This window comes from Leuresthes tenuis, unplaced genomic scaffold, assembly GCF_036924035.1.
Source record: "Leuresthes tenuis unplaced genomic scaffold, fLeuTen1.0.hap1 SCAF_19, whole genome shotgun sequence".
NCBI lineage: Eukaryota > Metazoa > Chordata > Actinopteri > Atheriniformes > Atherinopsidae > Leuresthes > Leuresthes tenuis.
The window spans coordinates 21,022,846-21,042,240 of record NW_027325373.1 but is presented as its reverse complement, the minus strand read 5'-3'; the positions used below and the strand labels follow the sequence as shown (position 1 = coordinate 21,042,240).

Here is a 19,395-nt window from a genome sequence, read left to right as displayed (position 1 = left end):
GGAATTAGACCTTAGACTGGGAACAATAGGCAAGCCTCTCACTTTCTACTCACTGCCAAACTAAAGCTGGGTTCCCTTTATGGGCTGTTAACTCATTAATGTTGAAGCATTTCTTCTACATGGTGACTTGATCAACCACTTCACCGATAAACAGGCAAACATATATCAGTTCTATATGTTCTTTTACTCCACAGTGATTTTTCCTTTCATTTTTCTTCAGGCGAGTTCATCAAGGCTCTGTACGAGTCAGATGAGAACTGTGAAGTGGATCCTTCCAAGTGTTCATCGGGTGACCTGCACGAGCACCAGAGTAACCTGAAGATGTGCTGTGAGCTGGCCTTCTGCAAAATCATCAACTCCTATTGGTGATTACTGGAGCTTGTTTTGGAAACCTTTTAAATATTGTTTCTATAACAGCATGCAACTAGCATGCTTGTGTGAGTGTCTCACTGCGCACGTTTCATCATTAGTAATATCCAGGCTTCATCTTCATTTTTGCTCATCATAATGTATATACAAGACCAAAATCATTTGTTTTACATCTTGTCTTGTGTAGGCAGACTTTAATTCTTCCATCTTCCATCACAATTGTGTGTATGTGATTAAGAAGTGGTTGTTGAATATAGTGTACAGTATATCTGTTATTTAAGGCTTTGCTATGTGAGTTTTCACAAGAAATTGAAATTGAGGTCAGACTTACAGTAAAGCGTGGCTGTAATGAAGCAACCCGATGAACTGACACATATTGACTCACACTTTCAATTCAATTCAGTTTTATTTATGCAGCTCCAAATTACAACAAATGTCATCTCAAGGCACCTCAGTGATGCAATCCAATTAAAGCCAATTAGAATCAAATTCATTGTAATCCAATCAGAGTCCAATCAAATCCAATTAATTAAATTCCAGATTAGTTAAATTCATTCACACGCAGCCAATTTAAAAAAAAAACGTGGCCTAGCTAAGGAAACCAACAGATTGCACCAAAACTTCTCTCAGATCCAATCACCCATCTGAGCGTGCACGAGGACGAGCGACTGTGTCCATCACATACCAGCGTTTCTGTGCTCACAATATCTACAAGCATTTAATATGACGTTGGCAATGATATTATCTCTGATTCTTTTTCTAACAACAAAAAAAAGGTCTCATCTGATTCAGCGTTTTCCATCTCTGATTCATAACAGCGTCTTTCCACGAGAACTGAAGGAGGTTTTTGCATCGTGGCGGCAAGAATGCAGCAACCGGGGCCGGCCGGACATCAGCGAGCGCTTGATAAGCGCCTCGTTGTTCTTGCGCTTTCTCTGTCCGGCCATCATGTCACCCTCGCTTTTTAATTTGATGCAGGAGTATCCCGATGACCGCACGGCTCGAACACTCACCCTCATTGCTAAAGTCACACAAAACCTGGCCAACTTCACCAAGTGAGTTTTCGTTGTTGTTTGTGTGTCTGAGTTAAGGCGAGCGCCCTTTCTTAACAAACAGAGTCATGGAACTTTGTAAATGGTTGTCTTGCTCCGTTTGCCAACAGATTTGGGAACAAAGAGGAGTACATGTCTTTCATGAACCAGTTCCTGGAGCACGAGTGGACCAATATGCAGCGTTTCCTGCTGGAAATTTCAAACCCAGAGACAATCTCCAATACGGCAGGCTTTGAGGGCTACATCGACCTTGGCAGGGAACTCTCCACCCTGCACTCCCTTCTTTCTGAGGTGGTCTCCCAGATGGACCAGGTACTGAAGAATATACCCTCTCGCTCAGCCTGAATTGTGAACTAGTTTCCTCACCACTCTGTGTTGCTTTGGGTAAAAATTCAATTAAATAATTTAATGCAAGAGTACCAACATGTCTTTGGTAAAACCAGCAGAGATTTTATTCATCACTAATAATGAGGTAGCTTCTATTGACCGTATTTCTACAGGGTTTGCTATGTAATAATTGAACTTATCCTCTACTCTTTCTGAAATATTGATTTCAATCCATATGCATAACTTTGCAAAGGAATAGACTCATACATATCAGGAAGGAAGGAATCCAGATGCTCAAAAAGATGTTAGGGCTTTCAGTGCATTATCATAAGCTTTGGTGTTTGAATCATGCTTCGACTATATCGAGATGTTTATCCCACATGAATCAATAATTCATTTTTTATTACATAAGCAGTGCACAGGGGAGGAGCACTGTGAAGCTCCAAAGCTGGTTGAGGCGTATTAATGGGTTTAAAAAGATGGTTCCATTAAGTTTGGTAGCAGCTGGTGGAGGCAGATCATCCAGCTCTCTCAAACTTAGTTTTTCAGAAGTTTAGAAATCAGTCTGGTTGATGCTACAGTTGATCAGACTGGCCTTCCAACTCCATTATTCATCACGTCGTCTGAACAGGGTTATTGACGATTGCATGATGGAAAGAAAATTATGGGAGTACGAAATTCAGCCAAACAAACTTAAATGAAATCTAATTAATGCCCCAGCCGCTTATGCTTAATTGTCTCTCCATCTTCACAGAGTGCAGCTTCAAAGCTGGGTCCTCTGCCCAGGATCCTGCGAGAGGTGAACACAGCTCTGTCTAATCCGTTCAGTGTTCCGATGTCACCCGGACAGTCTTCAGAGCACGTGGGCTCACCTCCTGCTGAGGCAGGCTGCAGCATTTCCACGGGCCTGCAGAAGATGGTCATAGACAACGACCTCTCAGGGTGAGGAAATTGGCGCTTTCACGTAGCCCACACAAATCGAATGCATCTATGTGGGGGACACTCACACACACTAACTTAAAGACTATAAAATGCAATGGATGCCCTCAAAGTCAGCTTGTTTAAGTGAGCTGCGGCTAATTTGTGCCACAAATGTGAATAGATTATTGTTGGCATTATTCACACTGTGATTACAGGATAAATTACAGTTTGAAACTCGTGTTCTTTAGTTCATCTGGCTGCTACAGAGCCAAATGTCTCCCAGTTACTTCATAGGGTGTTAGCAAAGTTTTTTTCTTTTCTTTTTTTTTGCCAGTTGACCAGGAATATTCCCACAACTTACATTAAATCCATGTGACAGTGTCTTGCTGTAAACCTTTCTTTATGTTACATGAAATTGAGCAGAGGCATGCTGATTTGTGGCTGGCTCCACCCTATAGCTTGTTTTAGCTTTAGTTAATTTGCCTTTCTTCAAATATTATGTTTCATGGTTCTTCTTCTGTGACTTTAAGCCTTCAAGGCATCACAGATATGTATCTTTGTATCTTCCTAACAACCGCAGAAGACTTTACCAAAGATATTAGCAATCTTTATTTATACAGCAGGAAAAAACAAAACAACTAACAGTTGTTATTGGTATTTACTTTTTTTATTTATTTTTTTTTAAAACAGTGCTTCAAACATTTCCCTCTTCAAACAAACCCCAGCATCACCTCTGGGCATGTTTGATTACCACTCAGGTCTGGAATTGATTTGGAGACTAGCTTCTTGGATGTGATAATAGAAACTCAGCAGGAAACAGACATTTATGTACGAAAAAGTTGAACCTGAACTGACTTCTCTGAGGAAGTAATTGAATTTTACTTGGCTATTTTAAGTCTTTTTAACCACATTTTTTTTGTATAGAGTTATGATTTCATGGTAAAAGATAAATCTAAATCAGAGCCATGAGGAAGATATTCAACAAGTCGCAGACAGGGTAGGTCAGGTGTACATTTATGAGCAAGTTGTGATGTTCAAACATCAAAACTGCAAAGATTTCTCATACATCCATGCCATGTTTACTGGGATTTATAACCCCAAAATTAGTCTAAAGGTATAAAGAAAATACTCCTCCTCTCCATAAAAACGTTTGTGGGGGTAACAGGTGGTTTAATGTTGCATAAAATGACCTTTAAAGATGGCTCAAATTAGCCATATTTTCTGAAAAAGGGAGACAAATACTCACAAAGATTCATATTAATTTGCAGAAACACATTGTGCTGAAAATGTTGTTAAAAATGAAAGCATTTTTTGTAGCTTCCCATTTGTGTTTCTGTGCATCATTGCTGAAGTCAGCAGAGAATCGGTCGTACTGTCGGTTGTCTTCCCACAACGTCAGTTTTGTTGAGTGTGAACGTTTGCCAGCTTAGGTCATGACACAATAGTGAGAGGATCAGCCCTCCTTGTTCACAACAGTCATGAAACCTTGTTTGCCTCCTAGTGGATGAATACACACTCAGACATCAGCTTATCGTGGTCATCTCCTGTCCCCTGCCTCCATGGCGGAAGAATAACAGACAGATACTTTAAAAGATTAAGATGAAAGCACAGGGACTAACAGGAGAAGAGTTTTATGAATCGTAGCCACAAGTAAATGCACCACCATCACAAAGCATTCTGAAACCATTCTGGGACAAGAGAAATGGCAAGAGAGTCACATGGCTGGAATCATTATGCTCATCAGGCCCCATGATCAATAGAACTAATTAAATGCTGGTCCAATATAACCTGATGTCAGAGCCTTCCATTGTTACTTTATCACAACCACTGTTTGCTCACACGTGGATGTGTGCGAGCGCGTGGGTGTGAAAGCTAGGAGATGGAAATTTAAATGAGCTCAACATGAAAAGCAGGTGAAATAAAAGACAGCGCCGAAGTTGAGACAGGAAGGAAGGGTAATGGAAGGGAGAAGGACAGGAAAAGTGGTAGAAGATGAGCGTGATATGAATAATGGAGCTTATTGGAAGACAAGTCGCTGCCGTCGACTTTGCTCTTTTCTGGCAGTCGGGCCTTCATCTGCTTGTGGAAGGGAAGGAAGAAAGGGACAGTTAGGGTAAGAGGGAGGAAACACATGAGTGCAGGCATTAATAAATGTGTTAACTGTCAAATTGGGTTTTTCTTTTGCCTTCACTGTGTTATGTATGTAGCTTTTTTATGAGTGTAAAGGAGATGCAGAGTAACAAAGCCCTAAGTTACCACCAAATGGAGTCGTTCCCCCCTGAGAATACTGCTCTTTAACTGCCTGAAACACATGGTATGAAATCCAGCTGTTTCTTCCTGGACTTGGATTTAATTGAAAAATAATTTAATTATCCCAAAGGGAAATCTAAGAGTACTTTGAATCAATTTAAGTCCAGGAAAGAAAGTCTGTTTACAGAGTGCAAGACTTGTTAATATCAGCATGAGACACATTTTCCTAATGCCTCTTTAGGGGCTTGTTTGGCACGCCCTTTTAAAAAAATTGAGCATCTGTCTCACAATCTGACCAATCAGAGCAGATTGGGTCGTTAGGAAGGTGGCCTTAAAGAGATACGAATGGAGTTTTAAAGGTGTTGAAGAAATGTGAGATAGTTATGTGTAACTGTAACTGAGCTTATCAAAGTTTTTTTTTATTTACTCGAGAAGACAAGTTGATGGATTTGCTTGCAGCTAAAAATCAGTTGACAAAATCTAGTAGTAGCTGTTGTTATACTTACTTCTAGTCTCAAAAAAGTAAATTTTTTTATAATCTCACTGAAGCTTTAGATTAAAACTTTTTGGTCTGCCTCTTTCAGATTGGTTGACTTCACCAGGTTACCCTCACCCACCCCAGAGAATAAGGACATCTTCTTTGTGACAAGGAACTCAGCTATCCAGCCTTCCCCTGCACGCAGTTCAAGCTACTCTGAGACCAATGAGCCAGACCTGGGCATGGCCAATGGCAGCAAGAGTCTGTCCATGGTGGACCTCCAAGACCCCCGAAGTCTGGACGGTGGCACAGGTCTTAACTCTTCAGACGCTCTAGGTGAAAGCCAAGCTTCTAGTGGAGGCTGGTCTTCCAGAGTCCAACAGGGCAACATTCCTGGAGGTCCCACCCTGAGGAGGCTTGGCCAGACCCCCACCACCCCGGGTACAGAAAGCACTCCGGGCCGACCCGCCCAGCTGCTAGCCCCGCTATCCTTCCAGAATCCAGTTTACCAGATGGCCGCATGCTTGCCTGTGTCCCCTCGTGGAATGACCGATTCGGGCTCAGAATGCCATAGCTCTGTTAGTTCCCATAGCAACAATGAGGATGGGCCAGCCGGAGGAAAACATGCCTTCACGAACCAAGGTGGAGGAGGAGGTGGGGGAAGCAGTGGCGATGAGTACAGGCGTTCAGGGGAGTTCAACCGCCGACAGCTGTCCCTCACAGAGACACAGCACCAGCCGAGCGTTCCCAGACAGAACAGTGCTGGTCCACAGCGGAGGATCGACCAACCTCCACCTCAGAGCATTACTCGAGGCCGCACACCCCCAAATCTGCTCAGCAGTGGACCCTATCCCAGGCCCTCCTCTGGCAACATGATGACATCATCACCCGACTGGCCTTCCAGTGGAGCCCGGTTACGACAGCAGTCCTCCTCTTCCAAAGCCGACAGTCCTGAGACCAAGCAGAGAGCTCAGCACAAACAGGTACGGGCTACACAACGCGTGAACCACGAGTGCAGCAGCTTTAACAACATTTGAGGATCATGTTCATTTTGGCCTTGTTCAACACAGCCAACCAGACCTGTCTCACTGTCGAAGACTTGCTGTTACAGAATGACTCTTTATGCAGTACATGCTGAGAAAGGCTGTGTGGGTGCACTTTCAGAATAAGCACATTGTGCGCTAATGAACTATAGTCACAGTGTGTGTAATAATAGTAATTTGTATACATGCGGCTCGTCGCAGAACCACTGTTTTACTGGTGCTGTTTAATGAGAAGAGACTAAGGGTGGTGGAGGCACAATTAGTATCTTATTAGCTAAATATATATGTGCCCAGACAACATGGATACAAACTGATGCAGTATATTTCCAGCTTGGTGTATTGCTTCTGTATGAATGTAATTTCATGCGATGGCAGAATCCCATTTAAAATCGTCACTGCAGGTAAGTCTGGGTTCATTATTGGCAGGTCAGGACCACAGACTGTAATTAAAAACACTGGTTAGTCGTTGCCAATGGTTACTGGCACAGGGACGAATGTGGATGGTGCACAACTGGATCGGCTGGGGGGACAATGCTCTGATAGGTTGTTTGGCATATTTTATAGGGGGTTTATAAATGTCTGATTATATTGCATTGCCTTTAATCAAGATGCTTGATAAATGTAGGCTTTATGATAGTGTCACTTTTGAGCTCTGGGACTAGTTTCTGAATTTTTAGCTGTTGACAGAGACCTTATGAAACCAGTCTAATCCTAACCCAGAGGTTTTTTAACTTATACAGGCAGCAGAAATGCAGTTGTATATATCATGAAATAAGCAGACGCCTTATAAATGCCTGGAGCTTTGGCAACGCTTGACAGAAACAACTAATACCATCTGTGCAGCGAAACAACCAGTCATGGCAGAGTATAGCGTGCCTCCGTCTGATCCAATTAAACAGGGTTGCCTTTAGACTTATTGACTCACTAATAGCACCAAACAAGCACCTTCACTTTGTGGAGGAGCTCAGAACACAGATTTATCATCCGTAGCAAAGGTTAAAGCCACACTGTTTTTCGTGTTTTCCTAATCCTCATCAAGCCATAACTTAAACACCTTAACCAAAGCCCCAGTTCCCAAAAAGTTTTGCCACTGTAAAAGCTGTAAATCCAAACAGAATGCAATGGTTTGAACATATTTCATTCACAATAGAACATTGAAAGCATATCAACTTCTTTTAATAATATTTTTTAAAGTTGCATTATTTTTGTTGAGGAATGTTGTCCTGTTGTTCTCTTGTTATTTATGTGTCACATGAATGTCCAAATGCTTTCAATTGATCTTCTCTAAAAAAAAGGCACGCCCATATGAGGCACGCCATTAGCAGCTGAACGATCCCTCTCCTCTTTAGTCTGGAGGATGCACACAGAGATGTCTTAAGGTTTTCTCAATCTGTTGATGATACGATGTACTGGAGATGATGGATTATTGCAATTTTACTTTGAGGATTTTTTTGCAGATTGCTTAACATCTGTCCATCTTTACCTCTGAGATACTTTCCCTCTCTAAGGTGCTTTTTTTTATACCCAATAATGTCACTGACCTGTTGCCAACTAACCTGACTAATTGCAACTTGCTCCTCCAGCTGTTTCTACTTAGTACCACTTATCTTTCCAGCCCTTTTATCGCCCCTGTCCCAACTTTTCTGAGATGCCTTGCTGCCATCAAATCAGATAAAATACTAAAAAGTCTCACTTTCATGTTCAATTGTGATCAGAATATTGGTTTATGGGATTTACAAATCACGGCATTCTGTCTTTGCTTAATTTTTTACACCGCATTCCAACCTTTTTTGGAACTGGGGTTTGACAGAAGATTATATATTTCATTGCAAATGGATTGGGATTCAGTGAAGAGTTCAGTTCCGTTTATCCATTTTAATAAGTAAGACTTTCTACAGCATGTCAGTACATCTATAAGTAACAACTGCTCATTCACATTTCATGTGTAGATTCATACAAAGCTTCACTCTTTTATCCCAGTTTGTCAAGATATTCCTCTGATATTCAGATTGAGATAGTTGAGCTTTCTGAAAAGCTAATCAAATGCAAATGGGTGTCTTGGACTAAAAATAAATCCACTTTTCCTCTCATGAGCTGTAACAGCCCACAGCCACTTCTCTACACAGCTTCCCATCAGATAACTGATGAAACCAACACACATCTTGAACTAGCCTCAGCCTCTGGGCCGATCTTAGTTCACACATTTAATCTTACATTTACGTTTGCTTGCCTTGCTGCCAGTAAGACATTCTAGTTTTTTTCATTCACACGTGTCTAAAAACATGCTTCAAGGTATGCGGGCTACCGTGTGAGTTTGAAATCAGGAGTGCGTATCCATTCCACCTGCTGCTTTGAATCCAGATGAGCTGGTGCATTTCAAGCTTATTTCTGTTGTTTCTGTGGTGTTACTGCAACCTCCCTCCTTCCCCTCCCTGTCACTTGCACTCAGCTCATGTGTGTGTGTGTGTGTGTGTTGTGTTGGTTTTACTAGGCCCCCTCCCCAGTGAACCCCAGTGCGCTGGACCGCACAGCAGCCTGGCTATTGAATATGAATGTGCAGTATTTAGACCATGAGGGGATGGAGCCCGAGTCACTGAGAAACAGGGAGGATCTAACTCAGGTGGAGAAGGTAACCTGCCATCCAACCTCTGACCTTTACCAAACCCTTCTTTCACAAACCACCTCAAACTTCAGCCCTAATACTCCCACTGAACTCTCCTTCTCTTCTCTACCACTCATAAGTCACCTCATACAGTGCACCTCCCTCCTGAAAACACCCCCTCTACACTTAATTATCTGCTGTATTAGTCCCACTTTGGACATGTGTCTAAGTCTGAGATTTGTGAGACACACCAAAATTGTCACTTAGAGGTATTCTCTGCATGTTTATGGCATGAAAGTGAGGTTAATAGCATATGTTGCACTCCAATCTGGTTGGGAATTTGGCTCTATAAATAATACATTTTCACTAAATTGTTTTTTTAGTGATGGTGAGGCTGTTTATCTGTGATTTTTTTTTTTTTTTTTGCTATTCCCACAGCCAACAGTGAGCAGAGGCAGAGGATACAGGCAAATTACAGTGAGGCTAAATAGAACAGGCAAAAATACCTTTGCACCAGAACTCTATCAGCAGTGAGACTTCAACAATTTAATTAACCTGCTGGCTATTTTCTCTGTTAGAGGGTCAGTTGTTTGGCCTACAGCATGACAGAAACTCCAGGTAGATGTATGAGGAGGTTTTGTTTCATTCAAACCAAAAGTCCAAAGACAAAAATGCAAAATGGAAAAAAAATGGAAAAATATCTCATCAAAAAGATTTGAAGGAATTATTCAGGCTACACTAACAAGACTAATTAAGTGCATTATTTAGCACAATATCGATGTGAAATTATGTGTGCAGTGGGACGTGAACTTCTTCAGAAAAGTATTTTCCTTTACCTTCAAAAACCTGCTCTTAGAACTCTCCCTTTTTCTTGCAATCTTTGAAAGACGCTTAAAAGCCCAAACTGAGTGCATGTATATGTGTGTGTATTCACATGCCTTACATCCACACAGATGTGTTGTAGCTTGTATCTGAGTGAGAGAGACGGAAAGATGCTTTTTGCTTGCTGCTTCCTCTGCTTTCCAACCTTTACCATTCAGTCAGCTTCCTTGCTTTGGTTGGCTGCCAAATGCCCCCAAACACACGTGCACACACACACACACACTTTTTTTTTCCCCCATCCATAATGAGTACGAACCTGTCATCCTAACATAGCTCATACTTATGGAAGCCAGCAGCCCAGGCAGGGAGAGCAACCAAAGAAGGCAATAACTTGAGTCTTAACAAAGAAGCCACAGCCACCTTAAAATAGCAGAAGGATTGGAAAACAGTTCATCTGCCACACAAGCTGCTGCAAACAGTCTCAAGTCATTTACACTTCACGCCACATCTTCTATCCAATTTTCTAACAAAACAGGCTATGCTTGGTCCTCTAAAAATAATTGGATGTCAAATTTACTTGAATTTGATATGTTGCTAATTTCTTTAGAAACCGACACATGTAACAGCAGTAATAAGACATTATCAGTATTTTCTTAATTCAAAAAGTAAATGCAGTGGTTTTTCAGGAGTATTTATTTTGTGCTTCATTGGACAGTGTATGTAAGATACGTTTAAGCTTTGATTTTCATGTTTTCTTCAAAAGAAGTGGGAAGGACTGTTATAATATAGTCTATATTTCTAATTACTGAATACATTCAGTCCAAAAAAATCTATATATTTGTCTTTGTCGAAAAAGGAAACTGTAGTCTACATAAATCGTATGTCTTAACGTATGGAGATTTTAAATGTAAAATTATTATTACCTAGAAAACACTTGAAACACTGCTGGAACATCTCACAACTCACATGATTAAAACCAGCAAGTATTTAAAAAAAAAAGAAATACATAGAGATAGGGAAGCATTTACTACTTAAGAATATAAAGCTGCATTTGGCTACAGGAAATAGCATTTTAACAATATCAAAACAACACAGGGTGCTGCATTCACTGGGCCATAGGGAAATTTACCTTGTTTCTAACACACAATTCAAAAGCCAGTGCCTCTTACGTGATGCATTAGTGCTCATGGCTTTAGTGAGTCGCACATCTGTGAGAGCACAGTTAATCTTTTGGAACAATATCCTGACATCAAGACTACATGCTTTATATATTTTATATTACAGGCCTTTCTTATTTTAGCAAGAATGCATGTACTGCACCAACACTGCAGCGTGCTGCTGAATCCAGATGCATAACTGACCTGCCTGCAATTCACATCCAATCCACCTGTAAATCTGTTTAAATTCTAATTCTAAGTTGATGTATAAAATATCTGGCTAACTGCTTTGGTTTTTTTTCCTCTTAACCGTTTATTTCTATTTTATTTCTCCCTTTGAAATATCTTCTGTACTGGCCTGAATGGAAATTTAACCGACCTGGACGCTGTCAGATGGAACATTAGGACAACAGGTGCAGAGGCACATCTGCTCAAATCAACATTGTTTTCCATCTCTCTTTTGTTTGGTCTTGCTTTCAATATTCATATGTGTTAATTTTACTCCTCAGTCTGTTGAATTTTAAATGCATATTTGTAAGGGACTGTTACTATCATTGTGACATTTTAAGCCAAAAAAAAAGCGAAATACTTTGATCTTCTTTGACTTCTGTAGTATCGGATTGACAGAGACAATGCAGCCGCATAGTGGAGGACATGTGGTTCGGTTTAGGAAGAACCATCGCTGGTACTGAGGAGCAGAACAAAGGCTTGGTCACAGCAGATGTCACTCATTCTCAGGGGATCCTGTGACAAGAGTTCACAGATATTAGAGATGGAAGAAGAGTAGAACAGCCAACGAGATAAATCTATTTGAGGTCACTATTTCCATGTGGACAGCGAGTGGATCGGAAAATGTCCCAGTGGTGGGCAGGAGAATGGCAGTGGAATACATAAGAGGTGACAAGGAAAGATAAGTGATCCCAGCAGTGTCCTCGCTGTATTCAGCTGGATCTGATCTTTCAGGATGCTTGTATAGCTTGTCTTCTACATGGATCCTGTATTGTTGTTGCATTTTGTTTTGTATATTCACTACCAGAGAGGCATGTGGGTTGTCAACCGGTCTGTTTGATCCAGATCCTGCTGGATAGATTGCCCTATTGTTTTGTGCAGACCTTTTTTATGGAAACAATCTGTTGATTTACATGAGAATACTTGATTGAATTTGGTTCAAACAGAAATTTTCATTACTGCATCCTGGAAATATGTTAACTCTAACTAATGAGCTGATTATTTATTTGATCTAATTTCGTAATCTAACGCTCCAGATGTTTTGTGGGAAGTCCTCATTTGAAACTGCAGGTACAGTTGATTTGATATGGTGCCACACTGACTTGATGTGATGCATATTGGTCTTAAAGTAATGTGAAAACTATCAGAATTTCACCTGCCATTTAAAACTCACAGCCCAGGACAGACCCTGCATTTAGTCTCCTCCAGCTGCACCTACTCCGTGAACACATTTTCCCTCGATTTGCATCATAGTTTCCCAAAAGCCCAGTGATATATTTTTATATATCCAGTAATAACCCAAAACCCTCAAAAAGTATTGAATGCATAATGCTATCAGCCTCAGACAACAGCATAAAAGAATACTTAAATGATCCACTGACTGATCTGCCACATAAAAGTGTGATGTGACCCACATTTTATCTATATATCTGGTAAAACACTATTGCAAAACGTTATTCAAGCAGGAAATATGATGCTGATATATGATCTGATATGGTCAGATTTTTTTTTTTACATTGTGATGTCAGATTTCTGTTCTCCACTTGCTCCTTCTGACGTAAAGTAATCCCATTTAAAAGTGTCCAGCGGTAGCTATGGGGGAGATTTTCAGGGCTTAACTAGTGCACTTGACTCCCACTAATTGACAGCATCCATCATTTCCCTCTTCTTACCTTTCTCTCTATCCATCCTTTGGCAGTATAACTACTCAACAGGTCATTGGTTTTTCGTCAAACCAGAGGTTGAGGAAGCACTGGAATTTGAAGCAGATTTTAGTAATTTTTTGCAAAGCTTTACTCCATGTTCCGAAATGCAACTACAGGTCTAATGTGAAAATGATGAGAATAGCTTCTAAATGAACTGTGTGATCCCCGTTAGAGGCGTTTCTCTCCTCTACACTTAATTTATACTCGGTCTCAGGAGTGACGAAGCATAATGTCGTCCGACGGAGAGATTTCTTTTTGTTCTTGTCAGTGATGGTAATGAAGAAGAGGAGTCTGCTGATAGGGTTGATGATGATGATGATGATAATCACAACAGCGATGATGAAAATGCCCTCACGGGTCTACTTCTTTGTTCAGTACCAGCAGGAGATTGCACTACTGCAGGAAAAGCTACGAGCATCAGTGCAGAAGCTTGAGGAGTATGAAGCCCGTCTGAAGGGCCAGGACGAACAGGCCCAGAAGGTGCTGATGGAGTACCAGGCCAGGCTGGAGGAGTCAGAGGAGCGCCTGCGCAGACAGCAGGATGACAAAGACCTCCAGATGAAGAGCATCATCAGCAGGTAGGAAGAAGAAGCTACAGATGCACTGTTGTGCTTTTTTTGGATGTTTAACTACTTCAACCCTTAACGTTTCCAGATTGATGTCAGTTGAAGAGGAGCTGAAGAAGGATCACTCTGACATGCAGGCAGTGGTGGACTCGAAACAGAAGATAATTGATGCACAGGTCAGTTTGGTCCTTATACAATGTGCTGACTGTTCCAGTATTACCTGCACAGGTTGGATGGGTGTTTCAGATTTGTACGTGCTGTCACTTGTGTCACAGGAATAATAAAAAAAAGAGATGTTTAATTCATAGCTGCATCAGCTCTGATACTGAACAGGGAATTTAAATCAGTGAACTGATTTTTTTTCACTTTTATTCATATGAAAGTGCATCATATAAAAAAGAAAACCCCTTTTGTTAAATCTTTTTTTATTACGATTAGCGGAGAAACAATGTGTGAGCATAAATGCTGCCATGGGGGTTTCGTTAGCCGTGTCCATTTTCTATCATATCTAAACTCTGCATGCACGGAAACACAGTCTCAAAGGTTAGTGCATATCTTTATGGGCTGATGTCAGGGTCACCACAGATTGGGGAGGGGGAATAAGTAACTGTGCTGTAACATAACATTTGCACAAATTCACACACAAACACACATAGGTAATTAATCTCCCTCACGCCCACAGTAATGAGAGCTTGTATCTGCAAACAAACAGGATTCAGTGAGGCAGTAAGTTGTCTCGGTCGTCGGTAAACAGGCAGAAAAAAAGGGAAAAACAAGGGCAGTATTAGGACAGGGAGGGAAGCAAGAACCAGTTGTGCAAAAATAATTTTTTCTTTTCATTTGGTAACAGCTGCTTATGTTAAAAATAATGTTGTAATTATAATATCTTCTTGTGAAATCACTTGAAGTTTAAATGTGTTGCTAAAATCAGTGAAAATGAACTGACTTAACGCAAAATTAGTTTCCTGTTTGCTGTCAGCATATTTTCAGTTCATTCCTCTTTGTTTTCAGTGTGGCTCTGCAACAGCATAGTTTGACATCTGTAATATTTTCTCATTTGCTGGGTCCCTGAACAAGACACTGACATTCCCAACTAGATTTGTCATATTTACAAGAGTAGGGATAATCTCCAGCCTCCAATAAAGCACATTGTCATACAGCTTTGTTTTTTATTGGAATTCAGGGGTAAGTTGATGATTACATCTCAGCAAACAGGAGGCATTCATCAGGTTGATGTTAACCATTTATGACATGCTTTTGAAGTTAAAGTTTATTTGAACAAACCTCGTGAAAATAGACTTTAGATAAAAAGTGGTTTAGATCAAAAATAAAAGACTGTTTTCTGTCTCTTGTATAACCTACTCCCTGATGAGAAAGAGACCTTTGTGGCCCATCTGAAAGTTTTTATGAAGCTGATTCTGATTGTATCTATTTGCAGGAGAAGCGTATAGCGTCGCTGGATGCTGCCAACGCTCGTCTTATGAGTGCCCTCACCCAGCTGAAGGAGCGCTACAGCATGCAAACCCGCAATGGCATCTCCCCCACCAACCCCACCAAACTGCAGATTACTGAGAATGGAGAATTTAGAAACAGCAGCAACTGCTAGACAGACTGACATCTGCCCCGAGTGAGTGTTGAATGCCTGTTTGTACAGTTTGGAGGACATCTCCTTGCATGCATGGATTCATGCCTGTTGGAGAGGCTGTGTGAGCGTATGTGTTTAAAGAGAAGACTTTTGGAAGATATTTCCAGTTTTTAAAGATGGTGTAGAAGTGAGGGCATAACTCAGGGGGGCCACCCAGAAGAGACGCAACTTCGGCATGACGGATATATCACCAGACGGCCTTCATCACGAGGGTGACAGCCAGAGGAGGCGGGGCAGAGCTTGTACATAAAAACGGTCGGTCAGGCAGACACTTTGCCAGAGGACACTTGGAGTCGTTGAAACGATTCGAGCGCCTGCCTGTGCCTGGGACGAACCACTATATAACCACACATGGTGACGATCGCCAGATTCAGTTGCCCTAGCAACCCTCCTCTCCTCCACTCCCTTTTTATTCCTCAACCTCTTGACAACCAAGTGCACCCATTTAAAACCAACAACAATGAACTGTGGACTTTAGTTGTGTCAAAAGGATTAATTTCTGATGCTTTATTTCAAAGTAATTGTTTATAAAGAACCAAATATTAGCTGAGAAATAGATATTTTTAGTCCAAAACTATCTTTATTGCCCTTTTAACTCGTAGGAACTCGTAGGTGTGTTCCTGAGCGTACCGCTGACCCTGCTCCACCCCTCCAACCCCATGTAGTGCACTTTGTGACAAGCTATTGGTACATGAAACGCCTTAACTATGGAACACACCTCGACTTTACCCTGCAGCTCCTCCATGCAAAAAAGGCACAACTTATACTGTGGATTTGTAAAGAATACAAAAATAAATTGCAAATACTTAAATGTATAATAAACTCTAAAGTAAATGGATTATATGTGATACTATATTAATTAAATTTGATATAGATGTATGCATTTTTTTCCTTCTATAGAGTATACACACATATACCTATATTTGATAAAATCAAATATAAAATCAGCCCTTTATTTAGGAGTGAAATCTAGTTTTATTTTTCTTCTCTTGTGATGAAAGACTGTCGTGTGTAGCTTGCTTTAGAGCCCTGGAGAAGGAGACCACGGCCAGCAGTGATCAGCACCTCGAACATCCTTCAAATGTCCAAATTGCTTAACCCTTCATGTGATGTATACAGAGTATTTTAGGGAAATGTCTGTACAGAAGTTCAAGCGGCCCCTTCATGATTTGCAGAACTTGCACGTTCTTCTACTGGTGCTTTTCACTGCTTGTAAAGACACAGATTACGAGTCACTGTGCATGTGTGGTCTTCTTTCTCTGGTTGCACAGAGGCTATTGAGAGACGTGTCGAGACACACTCACTCATACTATACACTGGACTGGCGAGCCATTGTTACAATGGCTTCCCTTAGTTTAATTTTCTCTCTAACTGCTTTATTTGTCCGTGGTAATGAAGTATGCTGCATCCAAACTGTGACTTTACTGATCCTCTCGTCATCACCTCTCTGTCCTCTGTCTCTTTTTCTTACTCCACATCCCTCATCCCTTTATCTTCTGAATGTGAAGATGCTAACTCAAAGTTGATCTTAACATGGGGTTTGGTCCTTCTAATGTCTCCCTCGCTATCATCTCAGCATCTGTGTTTTGTATATTTTTGTATTGTTTTTCTTAACCTGTAAAAGAATATATACATGAGGTGTGAGGCTCTGCATGCTTCATCTTTGCTTGAGAGCCAGTGGTAGCATCAATATCACCATTTGATTTCTTTGGTTGCCAGTTGGACAGTGATGATGGTGATGGTGATGATGATGATGATGATGAAAGGCTTCTTGCAGACATGGCGTGAATATATGATACCTGAGTGCATCAAAAGGTGGGACAGCTGGGGAAAGTGTAAATAAAATGCTCACACTATTTTTACCTAATGTTAACAGAGCTTTTTGTAAATGTATCTTGTGCTAAATCTCTGCTGTATTATTATGGATATTGTAAATACAAAGTAGCCCAGTCAGTCATCTGTCCTCAATGGGTAGAACTATACAATTCAATTAACCTTTCAGTGTTCTCTCTGTTAACGTTTTTGTATTTACAGTGTATCATCACTATCCAAAACAGATAAAAAAAAAATTGGTAGTTTGACTCTTGGGATGTATTCTTTGCTGGTTTCAGGCCATGCTGAGTCCAGTCTTGGTGAGATTCAGAAGCACAATCCTGTATTTCTCATCAGTCTAGCTCTATGCACTTTTAAGTTCTGTGGTTGGTCTTCATCAGCTTTTTCTTTCCTTTTATTTAAAAAATGTGGCAAAGTTCAACACCATCAAAGGGAGTTTTGAAATAGCTCATTCAATAAACTTAATACCACATTAACAGGACATCTTTTTTTTCTGATTTCAACAGAAACAAATTGCTTCTGACAAATGTTTGACATTCCTTCCCACCGTTTCTTTGGCAAGCATTCTGTCCTAAACTACATTACACTGTATTCAGATTAAAGCCAGACTATGTTACTTTTGCAAAAGAAATAGGCTGAGCAATTTTTTCATTTTCATTATTTGTTAAGCAATATAATGTGTTGGTTTCACAGAAACATATGAAGGTTTTAAGCTGACATTTTTGGAATTTCAGAGTTGTTACTACAGGTCCTAACAACAGCAGCTCAGAACTACAGCTAAATGCTAAACTACTATATAACTAGGTGCTAAAATGTATTTTCTATTCTCTCCAATCAATACCTCCATGTGTTGGTGTGTATTCAGGTCATTTGTTTTCCGAAACAAACAAACAACAAAAAAAAACATTCCCGTCTCCTGAGCAGCATATTGCTAAATATGTTTGTTTAGCATGTAGCTAAACAGTTGGGGATTTTACTACTAAGCTTAAACTTAACTATTAACTAATATCTGTAAAATATTTACAAAATTGCTATTTAGGTTCAAGTATTATTTGAATTAATCTCTCTTCTCTGCTTGTGTTTTAGCTCCAATAGCATTTAAGAGAAACACTAAAGTGGAGTTTAGCATTTTTGCTAAACAGTTTGTGATAATAACATTAAGCCTTTGAAAAAAGAAATATTCATGATTTACAATGGAACCTTTAGTCAACTGTTTAGCTACGTGCTAAAGTAGTTGTTGTTTTGATTCTAAAGTAAATGTAAATTTTTCCCTGGCTTTATTACTCTTAACTAATAGCTTAGTATTTTAGCTATTGTTTGATTGGATAAAGGCTAAGTTAGATACTGATGCAAAAGTAATGTTTGACAAAGTATTAGTGTAATTGTAGCAACATAAAATTGGTATGTGAACTTTACGGTAATGAAAAAAATAGCTTATTCCATATGAAGCTGAACAGTTATGAAATCTACCAACAGAGATATTCAGAAACGTATTCAATTTTTACTGTCCACTAAAGAAATGCTAAACCCACCGTGGTTATTGTGCTCAGTAGCAGTTTAGCATTTAGCTTTGGTTCTTCATCACCAAAAGACACATAGTCTTGCTTTAACTTGACAAAAATCAAAGTGAACTGTAATAAACCTCTCACAAATGTCCCTCGGTACATCTGCCCTGATTAAAAAGCACTCTGTTCATTGATGCCATTCATGATCCTGCAACTTCTCACCTTATGAATCAGAAAACTACAGCTCATTCTCGACCCAGGTTAACCACTCCAGCAAAAGATTAAATCAAAATATAAAGCTATAATTAAAGTAAAAGATGTATGTTTTCTATTATCTTGTAGAAAATACTTTTGTAAGTATGTTGAAAGTATAAAGTATTTGCTGGATTCTGCTTCATTTGACGACAGTGACAAAACAATAATGTACAGAAGAATTTGTGTTGACAAAATGTGGCTGTGCAATTTATGTACATTTGCAACTAGACCTATTAAAGTTTTATTTAGCTATTTTAATATCTCGTCACCGTGTTTTTTTATCCGATTGCCTGTTCGTGTGGCTCTCTGTGATGCTTTGTCATTTGGAAATGCAAATGAAGCTAAAATTGAAACCGTGCAAGATGAATCACATGTTCATTAAATACTCAAGAAGGCCTAGATTGATGACAAGCAGCTAGAGAAAACATATGCTCAAGCTTCGAGTCCAAAGACAGAATGAAGGGTATAATGGAGGGATGTGAAAGACTGCTTTCAGCAGCGTCGACTTCTCACAGTGAGCCTGACCTACATATTGCCTGCTTGTTATTCCCTACTGTGGGTAGGAAAAAGCCTGAGATGGCCATAACAACAAAAATGGGGATTTTGTAGCTGCTGTAAATTGGAATGCACGTGTGA

General features: G+C 40.2%; 1 protein-coding gene across 9 annotated transcripts in view; it reads left to right on the top strand.

Annotated features, from left to right (window-relative positions):
- Positions 1–19,017, top strand: part of LOC140277563 (disabled homolog 2-interacting protein-like) — a 149,355-nt gene extending 130,338 nt beyond the window's left edge. For 8 of the 9 annotated variants that reach the window (XM_072372646.1, XM_072372645.1, XM_072372640.1 and 5 more), the window contains 9 exons: positions 221–365; positions 1,188–1,424; positions 1,532–1,733; positions 2,503–2,690; positions 5,504–6,380; positions 8,932–9,069; positions 13,331–13,533; positions 13,610–13,697; positions 14,960–19,017. In XM_072372646.1, the coding sequence (XP_072228747.1) occupies positions 221–365; positions 1,188–1,424; positions 1,532–1,733; positions 2,503–2,690; positions 5,504–6,380; positions 8,932–9,069; positions 13,331–13,533; positions 13,610–13,697; positions 14,960–15,127 (2,246 nt within the window). In that variant the 3' untranslated portion in view covers positions 15,128–19,017. The remainder of the gene's footprint in view (positions 1–220; positions 366–1,187; positions 1,425–1,531; positions 1,734–2,502; positions 2,691–5,503; positions 6,381–8,931; positions 9,070–13,330; positions 13,534–13,609; positions 13,698–14,959) is intronic. The other variant, XM_072372641.1, reaches the window with a different exon arrangement.
- Positions 19,018–19,395: the final 378 nt, after the last annotated feature.